Source organism: Ursus maritimus, unplaced genomic scaffold, assembly GCF_017311325.1.
Source record: "Ursus maritimus isolate PB19 unplaced genomic scaffold, ASM1731132v1 scaffold_33, whole genome shotgun sequence".
NCBI lineage: Eukaryota > Metazoa > Chordata > Mammalia > Carnivora > Ursidae > Ursus > Ursus maritimus.
In genome coordinates this window covers 6517297-6538936 of record NW_024425897.1, presented here as the reverse complement: position 1 = coordinate 6538936, position 21640 = coordinate 6517297, and the positions used below count along the sequence as shown (strand labels likewise).

The 21640-nt window shown below is 49.5% G+C and overlaps 1 protein-coding gene across 1 annotated transcript in view; it reads right to left on the bottom strand.

The window, feature by feature from the left end:
- The window catches only part of MYO18B (myosin XVIIIB), a 232926-nt gene that overhangs the window by 110598 nt on the left and 100688 nt on the right, over positions 1 to 21640 (bottom strand). The window contains exons 25-28 of the mRNA XM_008686684.2: positions 12790 to 12909; positions 12374 to 12482; positions 8867 to 8991; positions 3865 to 4019 (exon numbers count right to left, since the gene is read on the bottom strand). Of these exons, the coding sequence (XP_008684906.2) occupies positions 3865 to 4019; positions 8867 to 8991; positions 12374 to 12482; positions 12790 to 12909 (509 nt within the window). The remainder of the gene's footprint in view (positions 1 to 3864; positions 4020 to 8866; positions 8992 to 12373; positions 12483 to 12789; positions 12910 to 21640) is intronic.

Sequence of the window (21640 nt, the reverse complement as noted above, 5' to 3'; positions counted from 1 at the left end):
GCATGTCACCGCAGTGTGGCGGGGACCTCTGCGACTGGGGGGTGGGGTGAGGGGACAAGGGCTGGAGAGAGGCCGTGAGCTTGCCGGGAACCCCAAGAGAGAGTCAGAGAGAGGGAGAGAAAGATGGGAGGTTTTGCTCGGTGCTTTCATGTAAGGCTACGGATGTGCTGGAGGAATCTAGAACGCCAGAGAGCAACTTTTAGGATTCATATAGAGTTTTCAAAAAAATAATGGAGACTTATAAAACACGACAAAATACATGAGTGAAAACCAGGCTAGAATAAAACTATATACAGAGACGGAAAAAGAAGAAAAAACATAGAGAATGATAGAAAACTCTCGTCTATCTGGTTTGCCCATACATGTGAAGACTCTTTACATCTACAGGGCCCAGGTTTGGGGTCTAATGGGCACTGACCGGTGAAGGGATGGAAGTACCTAGCTGTACAAACAAGACGGAGTCTACACTGCGTCCCCGACAGGCTATCGTCTGGCTTCTGCGCTTGTCAGCCATGGTAGAGCCCAGTGATTCTTGATAAAAGGCTGGACATTAACACATTTGGTCTTGCCTTCATTGTCTCCCTAGCGGAAAACACAGAGACTCGACAGTCCTCCTGGGGGCTGTCCCGGGAATCAGGAAATGCCTCGTCTGGGGCCCGCCTGCCCCTCCGCGATGGTGACAAGGGAGTGAGAAGCGCCTCCCGGATTTGATATCATTCCATGCAGCTGCCTTGAGCTTCTGGCCCTTTCCCAGACAAGGAAACCAGTAGAGAAGGTTCTGCCAAGCCTCAGTAAGATGTGACCTTGGTCACTTGCCCTTGGCCCGCACGGAAAGCCCCCAGGGCTCCAGGAAACTGGGCGTGGCCAGAATGGCTGAAAGGGTGTGGGGTCTGGGCCCTGGTGAGAAGAAAGTCTCCCCTGTTCCAAGACTATCCAATGTATCTTAACACTAGATGGTCATTCAAAGCCTCAGACTCCCGAGAGAGCCCGTCGTGAGTCACATGAGGGAGTCCTCCAGTTGGAAGAGCCCAGGAGCTTTCTGATTGGCTGATGGTGACATCATTCAAGAGGCACCACTGGCCCCCTGGAAAGGGAAACATTGCGGTGGTAATAATGCTCCAGAGTCCCAGAGTCCCGGGCTCTGCGCTAGGGTCCGTGTAGTTCTTGTAACGATTCAGCAAGAAACATGTAGTGATATCCATTTTACAGAAGGGGAGGCTGAGGTTCAGAGAGGCAGAGTGATTCGGCCCCAAAAGACAGCCGGCATCCAGCTTCTCTGCATTGAGCCCCCCCATCTAATTGGCACAGGAGGGGGCAGATGGTGGGGGCGAGGCAGCCACAGAGGGTTCTGAGGAGTCCCTGACCTAACAGGCCACCTGATGCCAAAGAATGGCTCCTACAGAGACCAGACCTTCTGGAACACACCAGCCGACCAACTGCCTGAGGCCAGAAGGATTCACACACCCTCTTCACCCCACCCGAAGCAGGTCTGGGGTCTAACCTCCAGTGCGTGTGCGAGTTGGTGAGCCCAGCACAGGCCTCATCGCAAGGAAGCAGGCTGGGAGTTCCATCGGCCCTCGGAACGGAGCTCTGTGACCCGTGGGGTAACCGTGACAACAAGAAGCCAAGCCCAGATGGAACCACTTTGGGCCGCTGTGGACTTAGAAACCATAGTGGGGACAGGGAAACTTGATGGGCGTGGAGACATCAGTCCATCCAGAGCCCAGCAAACTGAGGAGGCGGTTACATCTACACTTTGGTTAGACTTCGATATGAGGAAGTGTTGCTCCCTTCTAGATCCTTCCCCACTACAGTCATTTTGCCTGATTTCCCATCATTAGAGTGAGGCTTCTATTGTCTATAGGCTCCCTGCTAAAATGCCAGTCCACCTAGAAAGATAATGGCTGCCGTCTGCAGTGAGCTTTAAAACACGAGTTAATGTCTGCCAGGAGATGGTAGAGGGACAGGCAACATCACAGGACAGGTAAGTCTTAGGGGGAAGCAACGTAAGTATGAGGAAATGGGGACTTTCCCAGGGGAGCCCCATTGGGAGGGTCTTGAGTACCTAGAATGGAGGATTCTGCCCAAGGGCCGGCAGGGAAAGACCAGAGAGATGGAACTTTCTGGTTGCATAAACTCCATGGACAACCCCCATCCCCATCAGAGAGCGGAAACCCTCCATATAAATGCTCAGAACAGGAGCAGAGGGGCACCTGGGTGGCTCAGTCGATTAAGCATCTGCCTTTGGCTCAGGTTATGATCTCAGGGTCCTGGGATCGAGCTCCGAGTGGGGCTCCCTGCTCAGTGGGGAGTCCGCTTCTCCCTCTCCCTCTGCCCCTCTCCCCTGCTTGTTTTCTCTCTCTCTCTCAAATAAATAAAATCTTAAAAAAATAATAAAAAAAAAAAGAACAGGAGCCGAACCCACAGATGAAGGCTGAGATTGTCATAACTGACAGAAACCCCGGGAAGAGACGGGAGTCCCCACGTCCCGGTTTACAGATGGGGTCTGTAGGAGCTATTCTTCGGCCACAAGTCCAAGACTTCTTTCGGAACCTCAGTCTCTCTCTGGCCCAGAGAGGTGGTATCATTTGATGAGGTCACACAGGAAATGGCCCAGGTAGGACAAAGCCATTTTCCCCACCGCAAGGACAAGGTTCAGCCAGAGTCCCCAGGAAGGTGGAAAAGGAAACAGAGGCAGGTGTCAATAAAAGATTAAAGAAACCTCTCTTGTTTTGGAAGGGCATTGCTAACAACCCCCCAAAGATCCTTTTATTTTTTTCACATGAAGAAGCCAGCTCAGAAAAGCTCCAAGTGAGAGAAATAATATTTAATTATGCAGACCAAGTGCAAAATATTTGCCACTCCCATGAAAATATAATGCAGCTTGCCACCTCTTGCACCTTTCATAACATTTTTCTGTATTTTTATCCCAGGCTAACAAAAAGAGGCCGTATCTTCTCTTTTTTGTCTTCTACAAAGTCTCCATTGGAGGTCATCTGACTCAAAGCGGGGCCCTAAACACCACTAACTACCCTCACGAAGCAAGCTGAAGGGCTTCCGACACAGCCAGGGTGTCCAGGGATAAGTCAGCATAGACACTGAGGCTTTGCAGATGAATGCTCCTGGGTCCCAGTCTAGGATCTACCATTTGGGGAGCATGGGAACCAGAGTGCGGCTTCAAGCCTGGCATCGTGTTCATGCACAAGGCTCCGTCCGTCTGTGCCAGAGCTGCTCACGTGACCTGAGATCCCAGGCCCCAAATGCCAAGGGCAATGAGTTGATTTTTGGCCTCCCCGTTCTGTGGCCCCATGTCCCACAATGGGGCTAGGCATCAGTCCATTGGGTCTACAACCATATCATTTAGTCCTCACCGCTATGGGGTATTCTCTTCCCTGACCCGAGGATGAGAAACTGAGGCTCAGGGGGTTGAATGACTTGTCCAAGGTCAACTAGAAAAGGGCACAGGCAGGTCCTGAACTGGGGTGGTCTGACATCAGCGCTCACTCCCCCAATCACCATGCTAGGGTGTCCTTGCCCTCCATAACCAACTCCTCACTTGATAAATGGGGATGTTGAGGCCCAGAGAGGCCAAGAAAGCTCCCCAAGTTCACATGGCCGATTGATCGGGTAATAGCAAAGAATTGCTTCTCGCTGTATGGTGGGAGAACCCTACAGGAATAAGGTGTGAGGGATTGGGGCAGGATATTAGAGGCTGGAGAAGGGGGTTAGGCCTTGTGGATGGGGGCTCTGACAGAAGTGAGGGGGCTGAGGAGGAGAACCTGGAGACCCCAGAAGATATCCCCGCCCCCCACACCAACGCAGCCCACCCCAGAGCCCCGGCGATGGGTGTCCCATGCAACTCACTTCTTCTGCTTCTTCTCAAGCTCGTGATTTCTGCTCTCCTGGTTCTCCAGCTGGAGGCGGGTGTCCTCCAGGTCACAGGTCAGATGGTGGCACTTCGTCTTCAGCTTGTGGGCCAGTTTCTTGGCCCCCTCGTAGGCACTCTGCAGCTCCCCGAGCTGTGGGAGTCACAGAATGAAGCACCCCGCTTGGTCGCCCCTTGAATGGAACTTTCTACTTTTTATCTCAAGCAGCTGCTGTCCCTTAGGTGAGCGTGGAGGGAAGACAGCAGGTGCTGGAGCCAGGGAGACCCTGATGGGACCGCTTTCTGCCTGTGTCGCCACAAGGAAGAGACTTCTCTGACCCTGTCTGCTCAGGGGGGACACAGGGGCAAGTCCATCCATCCCTTGGGGTTGTGTTTAATCTGCTTCCAAAATCATCCTGCCAAGGCACCCACAGATTCTTTACACGCCCTGCCTCAACACGACAGCCCCGTGAGTCCTGTATCATTAATACCCCCATCCGTGGGCATCACCTCCGAGCCATGCGGGGATTAGCCATGAAGCAGCCAAAATGGTCCATCTCGAGGATCTGCCCAGGGAACCCACGAGACAGCCTCTAAAGGTTAGGGCCGTAAATGGCACTTGCGACGGGCCAAATTACACAGCAATACACATAACCGTAAACAAACAGAAAAGCAAAGCCTCTCGCCTCTTCCTCGAGGAAAAACCCTCCCGAATGTCCTAGTTTAAATCTGGGTGAGAGGACAACTCAGCACACTTGCTTTGAAGAAATGGCCTCATTAAAGAATTTCTTTAAATAAGCAAAACTCTGAGTTAATGAAGCCTGTAATTCTAAATTCAGTCTTTGAAGTTAATGGGATGTTTTCTGATATTCTGCGGCTCAGAAAAGGTTGCAGCTTTATGACTTTTTAATGCGGCATGAATAGCTCCCCCCTTCCTTGGGGAAACTGACCCGCCTTTATAATTTGTTACTAAAGAACTCTGCTGTTTCCTTGCAGTTGGGTTTATCCACGGCTCAGGATGGGTTTGAGGACCACAAAATCATGTCCGTCTTGGAAGTGGCCACTAAAATCGTCATCGCCAGGGATGATACTGAGCTTCCTTTGTTTAGAAAACTGCATGTGTTCTCACCCTGGCCCCCCTCTGCAAGGTGGCCACACGATGCTTTTCTCTCCCGTGAGGATATATATATATATAACAGTAGGGCAAGCAAATATGACCTCAATTCTAACGGGGGCGGGGGAGGGACCAAGAAGTAAGCAGATAATTATAATACATCACGATGAGGTTTATACCTGAGGACACAATTCAGGGGCACCCAACCAGTCTGTATCAGGGGAGACTTTCTGGAGGGAAGGGCATGTAAGCTCAGATCTTAAGGATAGTTGGAGGTATCCAGGTCAGGGAGGAAAACGAAAAGGAAAGAGTATGTGCAAAGGCCCAGAGGTGAGGAAGACGAAGGCAGTGCAAGGGAAGAGGATAGAGAGCCCAGAAATAGACTCATAGAGATAGAGACATTTGATCTTTCACAAAGGGAGGAAGGTGATACAATGAGCAAAATAGTCTTTTCCACAAATGATGCTGGGACAACTGGTCATCCACATGCAAAAAAAAAAAAAAAAAAAAAAAAAATCTTGACCCAGACCTTAACTCCCTCACAAAAACTAACTCAAATTGATCAGAGACCTAAAATGTAAAATGTAAACTATAAAGCCCCTGGAAGATAATGCAGGCCGAAACCTACACGCCTCGGGTTTGACAATGACTTGTTAGAAGTACACCAAAGGCATGACCCATGAAAGAAACAGTTTATAAGCTGGACTTCATTAAAAGTTAAAAATTTCTGCCCCGCAAAAGACACTCTTTAAGAAAATGAAAAGACAGGGCTGCCTGGGTGGCTCGGTCAGTTAAGAGCCTGCCTTCAGCTCAGGTCATGATCCCAGGGTCCTGCGATCAAGTCCCACATCAGGCTCCTTGCTCAGTGGGGAGTCTGCTTCTCCTTCTCTCCCCACCCCGCCGTTGTGTTTTCTCTCACTCTCTCTCAAATAAATAAAATATAAGAAAGAAAGAAAAAGAAAAGAGAGAGAGAGAGAGAAAGAAAGAAAGAAAGAAAGAAAGAAAGAAAGAAAGAAAGAAAGAGGAAGAAAAAAAAGACAGAAAAGAAAGACAGAAAGAGAAAAAGCGAATGAAAAGACAAGGCATGGACTGGGAGAAAATATTTGCAAAAAACATACCAGATAGAGGACTGTTATCCAAAATATACAAAGAACACTTAAAACCCAACAAGAAAACAACTCAATTAAAAACTGGGCCAAAGACCTTAAAAGACAGTTCGCCAAAGAAGGAAGACCGTGAGTAAGCATACAGAAAGGTGCTCCACGTCGTGTGGCATCAGGGAAATGCGAATTAAGACAAGACACCACCACGCACCTAGGAGAACGGCCAAAATCTGGAACACAGACAACGCCAAACGCTGCCAAGGATGTGAAGCAGCAGGAGCTCTCACTCAGGGGTGGGGGGGATGCCAAATGGGACAGCCACCGTGGGACACAGTGCAGCAGTTTCTCCAAAACTCAACACATTCTTCCCACACGATCCAGCAATGATCCCCCTTGGGATTTACCCAGAGGCGCTGAAAGCTTCTGTCCACATGAAAATCTGCACGTGGATGTTTATTTCAGCTTTATTCATAGCGGCCAACACATGGAAGCAACCAAGATGTCCTTCAGTAGGCGGGTGGGTACGCTGTGGTCTGTCCCGACAATGGCGTATTATTCAGCCCTCAAGAGAAATGAGCTATCAAGCCATGGAAAGATGGAGAGGAAACTTCAATGCCTAGGACTCAGTGGGAGGAGCCAGTCTGAAAAGGCGACGTACTGTAGGATACACGATATGACATTCTGGAAAAGGCAAAGGTATGGAGGATGAATTGCTGAAGCAGAGAGGATTTTTAGGGTAGCAAGACTCCTCTGTAAAACCACAATGGAGGATCCATGTCATGATACATTAGTCAAAACCCATAGAATGTACAACACCAAGAGTGGACCCTACTGTATACTATAGACTTTGGGTGATAATGATGGGTTCACGTAGGTTCCTCCATTGTATCGAGGGGGCCGCTCTGGTCGGGGGTGAGGGAAGCTATGTACGTGTGTAGTCTAAGCAAGGGATGTCTAGGAAAGTACCTTCCTCTGTCTCTTGCTCTGAGCTTTAGACAAGTGAGTGTGGGGGGGCCTGGGTGGCTCGGTTGGTTAAGCATCGGCCTTCGGCTCAGGTCATGATCCCGGGGTCCTGGGACTGAGCCCCACATCGGGCTTCCTGCTCAGCGGGAAGCCTGTTTCCCCTTCTGCCTGCCGACCCCCTGCTCGTGCTCGTGTGCATGTGCTCTCTCTATCAAATAAATAAATCTTGAAAAATAAATAAATAAATAAACAAGAGAGTGTGGTTGGATTCAGCACTCTAGAGCCAGTACATTCTTTTAGGAGAGCCGAGTCTCTTCCCAATTCCACACCCAGGGCGCTCACAATGGTAGGCTGAGATTGGCCCCGGTAGAAATATTTACACCATGGAAATTGGCAGTTGGCAAATGATAGACATCAGGGTGTTTATTTTCAGAGGCCCAGTTACCAGCACAACCCTATTTGGGGTGTAAGCTGGTTGAATTGTAGTCTGGGCGTAGTTGGAGACCATGCAAAACAGGCAGAGAGGCCAAACTATCCCTACATTCATCTAGAAACACTAGATGCCAATACATGATATTTGTAATGTCCAGTTGCACTTTCAAGAAAGGAAGGAAAATTTCGGGATATCCGAAATGCAAAGGACATAAAACAAGAACCATGATGGTAGACGCTGATGCTCCGGCAGCCAGGGTCGGGGAGAAGAGGAGCAGTCAAAAGATCCAGAAATATCACTAAGGATCATGGCTGTGGTTGAATGCCCAGACGGAGATAAGAGACAAACCTTGCGACCATGGAAGGTGGGGGTTGGAATGAAGACCCCTGCATTAAGTCAGGACCCTCAAAGAGCTGCGCCTTGGGGTGAGGGGGTAGGAAAAGCTCTACCCACCAGCCTGGAAGGGGGTCAGAAGGCCTGGTGCCAGGCTAGCTCTGGGTGGGGGAGACTGTATTCCCATAAGAAATCAAAACCCTAGGTCTGTGCCTCAGGTGCGTTGAGAGATCGAATTGGCACTTGGCCTGTGTTGCAGAAGTCTGCAATGGAGAGAATTTCGCATAATCTCCGGGGCTGCTGCAGAAGACAATGCAAAAGTGCTCCTTCTAGAGAAACGCACTAAACCTTGTAAACGTAGGGCTGTCGTCAAAATCAACACAAAGGTTATTTTTAATTTAAAAGTAAGAACAATCAACACAAAAATAACTAACTACATACAAAATTCACCATGAGAGTCAGAGGAAGGAAAAGAACATTCCACCATGCGGACCACCTGGGGCTCCCATGGCGGGAGTAAGTGGGGCCTGTTGAAGATGAGCTCACAATCAAAATTTACAAAACACTCAAGGAAACGGTCCACCATGAGAGTCAGCATAACTTGCAACAACAGCACAGTCGGAAAGAGACTGAAAGATTTCTTGGCCACAGTGGGGCAGGTGGGTGTGGGGAGAGGCAAGGAGACCAAGTAAGAGGTTGTTGCTCTGGTCTAGATGAGAAATGGAGGGGGCAGATTAGAGGCAAAGAGGATGGATAAGAGTGGATGATTTTAAGGGCATACTGCAATCATTCTGTAGAGGAGAAAGATCTGAGGCCCAAGATTCAAGGTTCTTTATTCCAGAGTCTTCTTTCCCCATGTATAACACCCACAGGTAGAAAAAATGTTTCCCATCTACCACAGTGACTAGCACTTGTAACAACAGTAGAGGTGGAAAAACACGAAATGGGGGTGCCCTCTTTCTCCCTCCCTAGGTTCTGCCAATACCTTGAACAGTGCTGCTAAGGACTTGCCCAATCTGACCCTTTGGGGACTCAGACTAGCTACCATCTCTTACCTTCTGTTCCAGCTCTTTCCTGGATGTCAGCTCTGAGTCCAACCTCTCCTCGAATTGCTGCAGACGCTTCCTGAGGAACTCGTTCTCCATCTGAGCACAGTCGAAACGCATTTGCCATTCGTCCGCTATTTAACAAAGTCGGGGGTGGGGGGGCCAGAGGGAAGGCGAGGTGAATGAGGGTGGTTCTCTCACACTTTCTTAGCTCTTTGCACACAAGTTTGCAATACAGAGTTCCTGAGGCCTGACCTTGGACTTCAGGTTAAGAAATTCTGCTTTAAGTCCAAGTTAAAAACAAAACAAAAAAACCCACTTCTTGCAGGAAGACTGTCCTGACCACCTCTAGTTATCTAAAGTTATTGGCTGCTGACTATTCTAAGCTCATTTGCTTCATACTGTTAAATTTCTCTACAAGCATACACATGCTTCTCTCTTTCTAAGGAAATTCCATAACCACCTAGGTTAGGAGAGCTCTTTTCATCATTTGTAGATCTTCAACCCCCTGTAGAAGCATCCCCTACACACAGAAGTTTCCCCCATACATGTCGATACAAGTGTACCAACTGGAATCCTCTCACTGGCCAACCACACTGGGTGACAGTATGTAAGCAGTGACCGCTGGTCAAGTTAATGAACAAATCAATGAACAATAATTAAAGGGTCTACTGAATGCATAACAACAGAAACATTGGTTCCAAGATATCTCTGTGAGATAACAGAACAATCCCTTGTTTCAGTAAAAATCTAAAAAACTCGCTTGCTGGTGTGATGAAAACTATTTGACTGAATGGAATGGGCTAGACCAGGTTATGATGTCTTTAGATTATCTGAGTAATAGAGTAATGTCCCTTAAGGTAATGGTGCTATGGGAAACATTTCACATGTGGACAGCTGAAGATAGTGACCATCCACTTCATTCATCTCTCCATCCTCCATCCATCCATCCATCCATCCATCCATCCATCCATATCTCCATCCATCTATCTCTCCATCCATCCATCCATCGATCCATCCATCCATCCATCCATCCATCCATCCATCCATCCATCTCTCCATCCATCCATCCATCATACATTGTTCCATCTACCATGCAGTGGAATGCCCACTGATTATACTACTGCATACCAGGCACAAGGGATAATGAAACAAATAAGTAACCACTCTATCTTCCAGCAGAACCTAGTACAGGAGACCAACATACAAAAAGACAGCTACAACCTAGAATGATCATCAGAGCTCTCATAAAGGAAGCTTATGGAAATCCAGAAGAATTCAAACTCATAAAAGCAGCAAACGTTTTTGTTCATGATTGTGTCTGAGGGACTTACTACAATGCCTAGCATATCATAAATGCTTCATAACTTTCACTGGATAAGTAGATGGATGGATGGATGGATGGATGGATGGATGGATGGATGGATGGATAGATGGATAGGTGGGTACATGGATGGATGGATGGATGGATGGATGGATGGATGGATGGATGGATGGATAGGTGGGTACATGGATGGATGGATGGATGGATGGATGGATGGAACGATGGACGAATGCTTGGATAGATGGTAGGACTGAAGTCTTAGAGGAGGTGACCCCAATAGTGATTCCCACATAACGAACCCAAACAGGATGATAAAATTGTAAGGAGTTAGAGCTTGTTCAGTTTTCCACCAAGATAAATAATATCATGGCAGAAAAAGAACCCTGTCTCCCCACCAGGGAAAAAAACCTCAAACAGCAAGTGTCTGCTTGGTAGGCGTGGTCAGTGTGAGCAGATGAGGAAACCGTTCTCCATTCCTTGAGGCTGATTTCCACTCCAATGCCCCTCATTGGGGTGGGGGGGCATTCTTAATCCATACATATAATTCAGCCCTTCATGATCCATTTTTCCTGGATTTAGCTGACCTCCCCATGCCAATTGCAAATTTCTTGAGTGCAAGGGCCCAACTAAAATCCTTCTGTTACCCCCTCCCCCTGGTGGCCTGCTCCGTGCTGGTTGCAGACCATAAAAGGTCCTCTCCCAATACTTAACCATGCATGGTGGGAAAACAGCCATGTTTTTAATAATTGATTCTCCCGCTTGAGCCATTGAGGAAGTTGCGGTGGCCTTGCTGTGGTGTGATTAAAGTGTTTTATGGCTCCCTTCAACTTTCCTATATTTTAGAAATTTTCTGTAATGAGTATGTATTGCTTTCATAATGAAAAACAAAATATTTGTGGATTTGGCTTCCTGGAACGAGCATGCAGGGCTGAGACACTATATAGCATTGTGACTAATGCTCTCATGATCTAAGCACACCTCCCCTCCCTTTCAGCTCCCAGATCCTCCCAGAGAGAAACAAACTGGGCCATCCATTACAGTCAGGATGGAACTGGGGCCGATGCTCTCCTGGGGAAACTCTGCTGTCCCACCCGCCCCCCTCCCCTGGACTGGGCGAACCCATTTCCCACTTGCTGCCTGTATCCTCCCCTTCGTTGGGTGCCACGTCCCAGAGAATCCCAAGCTCCCCTGGTAAGTGCCTGCCCTGGGGGTAGCCAGGATGAGAGGAAGCAAGAGCGGAGTGAAAATTAAATGCACTTTGCCTCTTCACTGCCTCCTGACCTCTGTTCCTCTGAGTGTCTCTGATGTTTCTAGGGCATGATTCCTCTGGGGGCACCAAAGGAATGATGTCAACGTTGTATAAAAGCTGACGGACACGCCAGGCATTCTTCTCACCTGTCTCATTTAGACGGGGGAGAGGAGTAGACAGAGATGTCCCCGTGCCCCTTGAACCATGAGATGTGGGTCTCCCGGCAACTGTGTGAGCCAGGCATCATCAGAAAACCCCGGCTCTGCAGAGCGATTCAGGGGCCTCGCCTTCTCTCCAATAACTGCTGAATGCCTGACACCACTTTTAAACAGGGACAGTAGTAGTTCCTGCCCCAGAGTTTACGGACACCGATGACCACCCCGCTATTAACAGTATTAGTAGTAACAGTAAGGTAGCCATGAACGTGGCTAAACAGCTCCCATTAATCACCTTGGACAACATCCATTCGAAAGATGAGCAAACCGAGGCGCACATGTCTTGGCCCAAAGCCACCCACCTCGGAAGAGACGGAGTCTAGATTCAAATCCAGCAAGGCAATCTCATCGATTCCTCTTCTAAACACTGAAATGCCTTGCTCAAAGTTGATATGAAAAATAGTCATACGATTATAAAGGTGCCTTGCCCTAGAACCATTTTTTTAAAAAATCATTCTTTACGTTCTTACTAAAGTGTACCTGTCATGTTGATAATTAGCCATCCGGGCTATTGTTGGGCTCTCTGCTTCCTGTCTGCACTAGACCAGAAGCTCCGGGACGGCGGGGCCGTGCCCGAGTGCTCTGCCAAAGTGCCAGCCCCCAAAGCAGTGTCTAGAACATAGTAAGTACTCAGTGTGTGTGAATCAATGAATGAGTGAATGAATGAATGGCACAAACAGACAGCATTTTCTACCCACATCTAACCGCAAGAGTCCCGGTCTGCTCACCTCCTGCAGTGTGGCTCCTTTCCAAGTCACTCAACTGAATTTTCTGCTGGGCTTCTTCCAACTGCTTCTGCACTTCTCCCAAATTCTTCTGGACTTGCTCATACTTGCTCTGGAAGAAAGGCCTCGACGTGTCAAACCGGAGCTCAAGAGAGCCTGGGCCTGGCCGTGTCCGTCGTGGTGCCTCCAGAGCCAGACACTGTCTAGCCCCTGCATAGCGCTCATTCGGGACACCTCCAAGACCAAGCCTTAGGAAGACCCCCATGTCCTCCAGGACCTTGAACACGGGAGCCCATAGCGAGTGCCTCTTGCTTGGGCTTACTGCTCTCACATGCGAGGAGATGGGGAAGGGGGCAGGCCCAACCACTCCCAGCCACCCTGCTCAGCCACAGCCACCCCCCCCCCCGGGGACCACCGACCTTCAGCTCCTGGGCCTCCCGGAAGGCATGTAGCCGCTCTGCCCGCTCAGTCTCCAGCACCTGGCAGGCCACGTCCCCTTTGAAGTGCTCATCGGCGAGCTCTGTGGTCAAGTCAGCAATCTGGAATGGGGAGGGTTATAACAGGGTCACCGGTGGGCGCCGCCACCCCTTCTCCCCCCAGCAACCTCCACAGGACCCCCCGGGGACAAATCGCCAGTTCTCGGTATAATGAGGTGGTTAAGAGCGTGGATGTCAGAATTTTATTGGTCTTGATGTGTTAGAATTCTTGGCCCAATGCACACCAGCTGGGTGACTGTGAACCAGGCAGGATACCCACCTGATTCTCAGTTTTCTCAACTTTAGAGGGTAGGGGATAACTTAATAGAATTTTTTAAAAAAGATTTTATTTATTTATTTGACAGAGAGAGAGACAGCCAGGGAGAGAGGGAACACAGGCAGGGGGAGTGGGAGAAGAAGAAGCAGGTTCCCAGGGGAGGAGCCTGAGGCGGGGCTTGATCCCAGAACGCGGGGATCATGCCCTGAGCTGAAGGCAGACGCTTAACGACTGAGCCACCCAGGCGCCCCAATAGAGTTGTTTTGAGAAGGAGATCAACCGCATAAAGCTTAGCACAGGGCTGCCCCATAGTAAGTGCTCAATTAAAAAAGTTGTTCTAGCAGAAACTCTCCTTACCCATCCTTCCACAAGCCATTTTGCTGGACGGACCAACAGGCTCCCCTCAGTAAGACTCACAGGTGCCCACTACATAGAAATGGCCTCCGCTAGAAAACCTCTCTATGGGGGCACCTGGGTGGCTCAGTCGGTTAAGCATCTGCCTTTAATTTAGCTCAGGTCAGGATCCCGGAGTCCTGGGATCAAGCCCCATGTGGGGCTCCCTGCTCAGCGGGGAAGTCTGCTTCTCCCTCTGCCCCTCACCCCACTCATTTTCTCTCTCTCTCTCTCTCAAATAAATAAAATTTTTTAGAAAAGAAGGAAAAGAAAAGAAAACCTCTCTAAGGGTCCCCATGGTCTACCTGCCTCTACCAGGAAATAGCCATGTACACCCGGCCCAGTTGTGCGTGTTCCCCACCCATTTATGCCTGTTGCATTTCTGCTATAATTACTGATTAGATTAGCTATGACATACACCTAAAAAAATACGACCAGGCAAAGAGCTTCCCCGAAAATTAGGCGGAATGCATTGGAGGAAATGAATACACGTGAGTTGCTTCTTAAAACTCTTAAAATCCTAATTCAAATACATCTATTTTGTCAAATAGTTGCAGGTGCAAAAACTATGGAACAAACACAATGAAAAAATTAGGCTTCTGGAATCGAACTACTTTCCCATTTGCTCTGCTTTAATGACATCAAAAGTGGAAATCACGTAGTCGTGCGTTAGGGGCATGGTTTAAGAAAGGGAAGAAGCGGGTCTGCAGTCCGGTGCTCAGTCTATAGGCCATGGTCCTACCTCAGAAATACAGCGAGTTAAGGCAGTCTGTTTCGAGGCAAAAATAAAAACACTTATATATGTATATATATATGTATATATTTTTTTAAAGATTTTATTTATTTATTTGACAGAGAGAGGGAGACAGCCAGCGAGAGAGGGAACACAAGCAGGGGGAGTGGGAGAGGAAGAAACAGGCTCCCAGAGGAGGAGCCCGATGTGGGACTCGATCCCGGAACGCCGGGATCACGCCCTGAGCTGAAGGCAGACGCTTAACGACTGCGCTACCCAGGCACCCCGAAAACACTTATATTTTAATAAAGTCCCACTTACACTGACTTTTTTTCCCATCAACGACCAGCTACAGGCGCCTGATGGGTCAAGGCTTCCGTGCTATTGTTCTAACGTGCAGCCTTCCAGGTTCAAGGATACGCCAAAGCAAGTGAGGAGAGAAACGGATAGAAGTGGACTGTTTATGACTAAGAGGCTCAGATATGACCTCACACAGAAGGGTCGTTTGGGAAACGGAGCCTCCCTCCACGGAGGGCAGTAGTTAAGAGACAGGGAAGGAAAAGGAAAAAAAAATAGAAGTAAGGTACAGGGTTCAAGTCCAGACACAACAACTAGCATATTACATGACCTTGGACAAATCTTTTCCCCTCTGGGGCTGTGGTCGCCTGAGCTGTACAATGCACTACCTCACGGAATGTCTGTTGTCCTTCTGGTATTTCCATCTGATGCCATAAATGTTGCCCGTAAAGGTGTCTAAACACTTCCCTCTCCCATCAGACCCGGTGCACGGCACCGAGAAGCGACTGTGGGGTGTTGTCACAGACGTTAAGTGGTCCTTGCAGCAGAGAATCCCGCTGCCCTCCCCAGCTAGTTCCCATCAACACCATCAGCTCACAGGCGGTCTCAAAAATCATTCCTCTGCCCCACAAAGAAGGAGGATGAAGAGCTATACATTTTGACATGAAAAAAAAAAAGGCCCCAAGATACAGTGCCATTTTAGGGGGGGGAGCAAAGTTGCAGAATAGAATGTTTGATATGTTCCTATTTTTGTTTCGTTTGTACTTGCACAGAAAAAGTCACTCCCGGACTGTTAATAGGGATTTTTTTTTCCCTAGAAGGGGGGGCTCACAGGGGACTCCCATTTTCTTGTGATTCATTTCTGTACTGTTGATTTTTTTAACCAAATCGGAAAACCACAAAACGAAATACATATCTTTTTAAAAAATAGACCCCAAAAACAGAGCTACCAAAACAAGGATGGCTGCTCTAGAACATTCTATGCTGCCCACTTTTTTCCCCCTCTTCCAGCCCATTGGCTTCCCATCTTGGTGACCACACCAGGGTCGGCTCAGACTAAAATGCACGTTTCAGTTGAAACAGGGGGAAAAGGAGGCTTAGGAGGAGCATTCCAAAGTCACATCGCAAGTGAGTGACAGGGCTGGGACTTGAGCCCAGTTGCCTCCTGTCCAAGCAACGGCCGCCACTTCACAAACCAGGGGCTCTCCCAGGGTGTTCCTGGCTGTCTCTGGGATGGGGCTTCCTGTTGCTGTTCCTTACCCTGGTATCTTTAACGTGTTCTGGGCAAACACTTTTGCAGTCCCCGGGGATGGGCGTTAAAAGGTAGAGCCCAGGAGCCCCAGAACACCCACACCACCGTAAGCTTCGGTGGGACCCAGGGATCTGAATTGCAACATGCTCCACGGTTCTTCTTAAGAGCAAACAAGTTTAAGAATTACTGCCCTAGAAATTGCCAGAATCTCTTCCTAATCTTGGCTTCACGCTTGGCTTTCGCTGGGTTAGACTGGCTTACTTACAGGCACAGAGCAGCACTGGCGCTGGAGGAATGATCATTTGCAGTGGGCACTGAATACGGGCTGGAGTAACCCAGGGACACGCCGGATCACGCCCCCAACCCCCCCGCCTCCCCATCCCCGCCATCAGCGTTGATCCCAAACACCAGGATTGTGTTCTCCCTGCCTTAGCCAATTAGTGTGAAATTTAATTTGCGCTAATCAGCCGGAGCAAAGGGAGCACAAAATTAATTTAATGCATTAATTTTGAGTTCTACACACCCCAAGTCTAGAGCCCAAAGGACAATTAATGCTTTCAAATGGGGGACACAACAGACGTTTCTCACAGGGACAAGCAGCCCCCGACCTTTCCCTGTCCCCACCAACCCCTCTCCCTTCCTACATTTCGGGGCCCAAGGGCTTTATCCATAGAGGTGAGGGGTGGGCACCACGCCCAGAGCTATTAGGTGAATATAAAATGAAAACCAATTTAACGAGAGGAGAGCCTGATGGGCAAACCCAGAAGGATCCTTGCAGATTACTCAAGGACCAATTAACTAGAAATTACTCCAAAAACCTCCCCGGATCCACCACTTAAGCCAAATCATCAGAAACTCTCTTTCTCCTTAGGGACAAGGACTCCAAAGGTCTGTCAAAGAGAAGGGGACAGAAATGAATGAATTCGCGGTACATTTCGCACGGAGTGAAATAGAAATAATATCTATCCTGCTCCTTGGCATCATCTGCAGTTTGAGAGAAATGGTGGGTAACAAAAAATGTTGATGGACATTAAATGCTGAACGCACATGAGACCCTTTGGGCTGTCACTGTCACTCGTCATTCATTATGTGAGCACCAGCTGTGTACCAGGCCCTGCCTTCCAGGATCCACCTGCCAAGCTGGGAACATAAAACCATATGTGGAGAACCCACGTGTCTTAGCCCAACCCTGTCGTTGGTTCTTATATCCAAGAGCTCTCAAAAGTCCCCGGATGATCTTATCTCTAGAGAACAAGCTGTTTTCCCAGTACGTTCCAATTCAACGAAAAGAATTGGTTCCTCATAAGCCCTGGTAGGAGGAAAAGCTCACAGTCACCAAATGCTGGGCAGAGACATCTTTGTCATTGCCTGTTCACAGAACAGAAAACTGAAGCATTGAGTCATGAAATGATTCGTCCAAGGTCATGGCTGATAGGTCCCATGGGGCGTCCGGCTCGGGCAGCCTGAATCCCAGGTCCTGACTCATAATTACAACACCATCCCGTCCCCGCATCCGTCATTTGACTCAATCCCCCACCCCCAAGCCCCTGGGGGTCAGCAGTGTACCTGGAGCAGACCCAGAAGGATGGGTGGGGGAGGGGGAGTGAAAGTGCCAGCTGCGTGAGCCTCAAAGTCAGGGTCAACCTCAACTGGCAGGACAAAGGGTCTGCCCACTGCAGAGCCAGCCGGCTGGTGCGCTGTTTGCTTGTCAAGGAGATTAAGCCATGACTTCAGTCTCATGGTATCTGCCCTCAGAGCTGCCTCAGTCATTAGGGGAAATTCAGAACAATTCTCTAGCTTAGTGGTGGGCTCCGGGGTTCCCCAGAGACTCCCTCTGGGCACCAGGTCAAGCACCACCCTGTGTATTTCTCTCCCCAGCTGGATCCCCCGCCTGCTATGAAGTGATGGTAATAGCTTAATCATCGTCACCACTCCAGAGAACGCTCACCAAGGGCCCGGCCCAAGGTAACCCACAGAACCTTCTGAGCCACATGGAGAGATAGGTACTGACATCTCCACATTCAGGAGGAGGACCTGAGGCGCCAGGGTGCAGACTCTCACCCAAGGACGCCCAGCCAGCCAGCGGCAGAGCTGGACGTGAATCAGGGCAGCCTGGCCCCAGAGCCTTCACTCCTAACCACACCGTCGAACTGCCTCTTGGGGGCTCAAAGAATGCATAATAATGTATGGGCACCAAGGAGGAAAGGAGGGACCCACAGCCTCTGGCGTGTCGGTGGGAACGGGCCACGGGGCCACGCTGGGAGAAATGTCATGCCTCAGAGCGGGACACATGGGGGGGTGACACATCACCGACTGGCCTTGGGGGGAGAGGGGCTACCATGAGCTTTGGAAGGGGTCTTCAAAGTGCCATAGCACCCCCCCCCGCATACAGAGGAAATAATCCCTTGGATGCTGCCCCCTGCAAATCCCATCTTGAACATGTGTTTTGGTCCAGCCCCCACCTTCAGGATGGTGTTCAAACCTCTACCAAGATTCTCCCAGCTCCTGTGATCTGGGCCAGCATCAGGCACGGACCCCACTCCATAACCTCCCCCTCCCTGCACACGTGAGACCCTCCAACCACTAGGATTGCAGGGGCCAGCCCGGGTCCCACCCTCTGCCTCCGGTCTTGCTGCGCCCTCCACCTGGAATGCCCCCCCATCTTGTCTCCTGGCCGGCTCTGGCTCCGCGGAGGGAGGAGCCACTCCCTGACCCGATTCCCAGTCCGAGGAGCTGCTCCTCCTCCCTCGCTGCCTGTTTGGAGTCAGCCGGACCCAGGGTCAAAGCCCAGCTGTGTGATCCTGGACAAACCCCTGCCCCTCTCTGGTCTTCACTGTCCCCGCCTAGAGCACAGACGTACTAATCACATGTGTCACCGCACCCACCACAGACACGTGGCTCATTAAATATGACGTTAATTGCTCAATCCAACCTTATTTCATTCCTTCATTCCGTCGGCATTGACTGCTTTGAGGGCCATAGAAAGCGCTGAGATGTAATCCCATATACGTTAGCGGCGGTGGTGATGTGAGAAGACGTGCTGTGTATGGGACAGTGTAATCAATACTTCACATGCACCCCCCACACCACCCTGCGAAGACGAATATGGAGCCATTGCTGTCACCATGCTGCTGAGAATGACACAAAAGCTCAGGCACTGGAAGGACTGGCCCATGGTCCCATGGCAGGGAGGGCCCAAAGCCAGCCGCCCTCCTCCACCCTCTGCCACTGGACCAGACACACCAGGTCAGGTCAGCCTCGCCAGGTCTGAACTCGTCCAAGTCCCCAGCTTTTTCATCTGTAGCAGAGTAGGTAGAGAAGACATGATGGCCCCGTTTTTATATGGAGAAACTGAGGCACGCAGAATATTCCCTCTGTGCACTCCTCTGTGGGGCCTTAGCTAAGCCCATGGTGGTCATCCGGGACGAGGCCCACACTTTGGCCAGAGAACGGAACCGCAGCCAGCTTTCTGTGGGAAGGGCAGTCTCCCCAGCATGTTCCAGCAGCTAAGGCTCGAGAGACCCTAATATCCCGAGGTAGAGAGGCACGCAGGCTGTCTCACTCTCGTGGGGATTATGGAGCTGCCGTAACCAGTCCCCAGAGCGCTAGGAGTCAGAAGACTTGGTATACGATCTAGACTCACTCACCACTTGACCACACGACCCCTGGCAAGTCACTTCCCTTCCCTCCTGAGATAAGCGCCTGCTGGCCACATTCGCGACTAGCCAAGGCCAAACCCCCCAGCTCTCCGCAAATACACTTTCCCACCTAAACCGTACCCTGGTGTATCCTAGTGGATTCTCTCTCAGCCATTCCTTACCAAAAAGCAAAACTTCTCAAGCTAACGAGACCAGACATCCGGAGTGCACGGACCCGTCTTTTGCTATAAATAAAGTCTTCGGGAAAACCCAGAAGATACTCCAGAGAGGGGAAAAAAAGCCATCCCATTCTCATTTTTCTCCATGTGCTCCCACAGCCTTATAGGAAATCCCTATAAGAGAGACCAGCTTTCCGGTGAAAATAAAAAACCCCACTTTGCATCCAGGCAGATTTTGCACGCTTGAAGAATATTTATAGCCAGCTTCCTGGAGGCGTCTCGTCTCCTCTTCTGCTCCTTCGCAAATGAAGCACTTAAATCATTTTGCAATAATGTTGTCTTTTTAATAAGCCTAGTCAAACGGAGTTTCCACTGATAAGGCACAATGTGTTTTAGCAACTTTTTTTTTTTTTTTTGACAGAGAGAGAGACAGCCCGCAAGAGAGGGAACACAGGCAGGGGGAGTGGGAGAGGAAGAAGCAGGCTCCCAGCAGAGGAGCCCGATGTGGGACCCCGATCCCAGAATGCCGGGATCACGCCCTGAGCCGAAGGCAGACGCTTAATGACTGAGCCACCCAGGTGCCCCAGCAACATTTCTATCAATCGTTTCCCCCTCCTACCGAGACAAGCGGGTGGGGTGCAGAGGCCGTGACCGGGGCCAGGGGTGTCTTCGTGATACATGGCCCGAAGGAGTGTCTGCCTCCCAACCGTGAACAGAAACTCTCCTAAGAAAGTAGAACCGCATGAAAGGAGATACCTTCTACCTGTTCCTTAAAGTGCGGTCCCCAGACCAGCAGCTTCCGCATCCCCTGACAGCTCATGAGAAATTCCGAATCTCCAGGGCCTTCCTACACCTACTGACTCAGACTCTCTGGGGCTGGGGAGCAGCAGACTATATTCTACCACATCCTTCAGGGGATTGGGACACACTTTCGAGGACGAGAACCACTGCTCTCACATGGTGTGACTCTGCGTCGGGTTCACCTCGGGGCTCGTTAAAAAGAAGCAGTGAAGGACGCCCCCTCCCCCAGGATTCCCTCCTGGGTCAAATCCTCGGGAGATGGGATGGGGAAGCTACAAGGTACACAGCTCCCCCCAGGTGATTCGGATGCTCTGTAAAGTATAAAAGCAACCAGTTTAAAAAAAAAAAAATCAAAGTAGCTTTTTGGTGGAGGGAAAAGAAATAAAGACCTTTCTTCAAAGAAAATCTTACTTGGGCCCCAGTATGCTACATTTCACCAAATCTCAGCTGTCTCTGATGATAAAATGCACCATTACGGAACATAAGAAAAGAAAGTGCTGCCAATTTTTAGTGTAAGATGCTTGTGATTGTCAAGATGCATCACAATTACAGAGACGCAGTAGGTGGAAAATAATGTGCATCTGGGAATCAATAAAATGAAGAATGAAACCAAAGAAGTGTATCTATTGCCATTGACATAGGTTTGGGAGTTCTGGAGTCCTTTGACCTCTTCTTAGTGCTTTGGCAGGTCTGAAGAGACTCAAGACTTCAGAAAATAAATCTTCCAATTACTGCATCCAAAAAGGCAAGCCACAGAGCAGAGGGAGAGATCTGTGCCACACATATCCAACAACTGAACTTACAGCCACAGTATATAAAGAGTTGCTACAAATCAATAAGAAAAGCAGTAGGAAATGGCCAAAAGGCTTGAAAGACCACTTCGCCAAAGAAGATATCAAATAGCCAAACACATGTGAAAAGGCACAAATTAAAATCACCATGTGAGATTACTGCACGCCCAACAAAATCGCTAATACCACGTGCTGGTAAGGGTGTGGAGCAACTGGAATGTCACCCACTGCCGTGGGAGGGTAAATTGGTACATACGATTGAGCAAACTGTTTGTATCCATTAAAACCCAATACAGAAAGTACTTAAGACCTAGCGATTCCATTCAAGTGCATTCCTAACAGAACGTGTATCATAGGTGCCCTGAAAGACGTGGGGGAAGAATGTTCACAGCTGGTTTATCCATGACAGTTCAAAGCCAGAAACAACCAAATG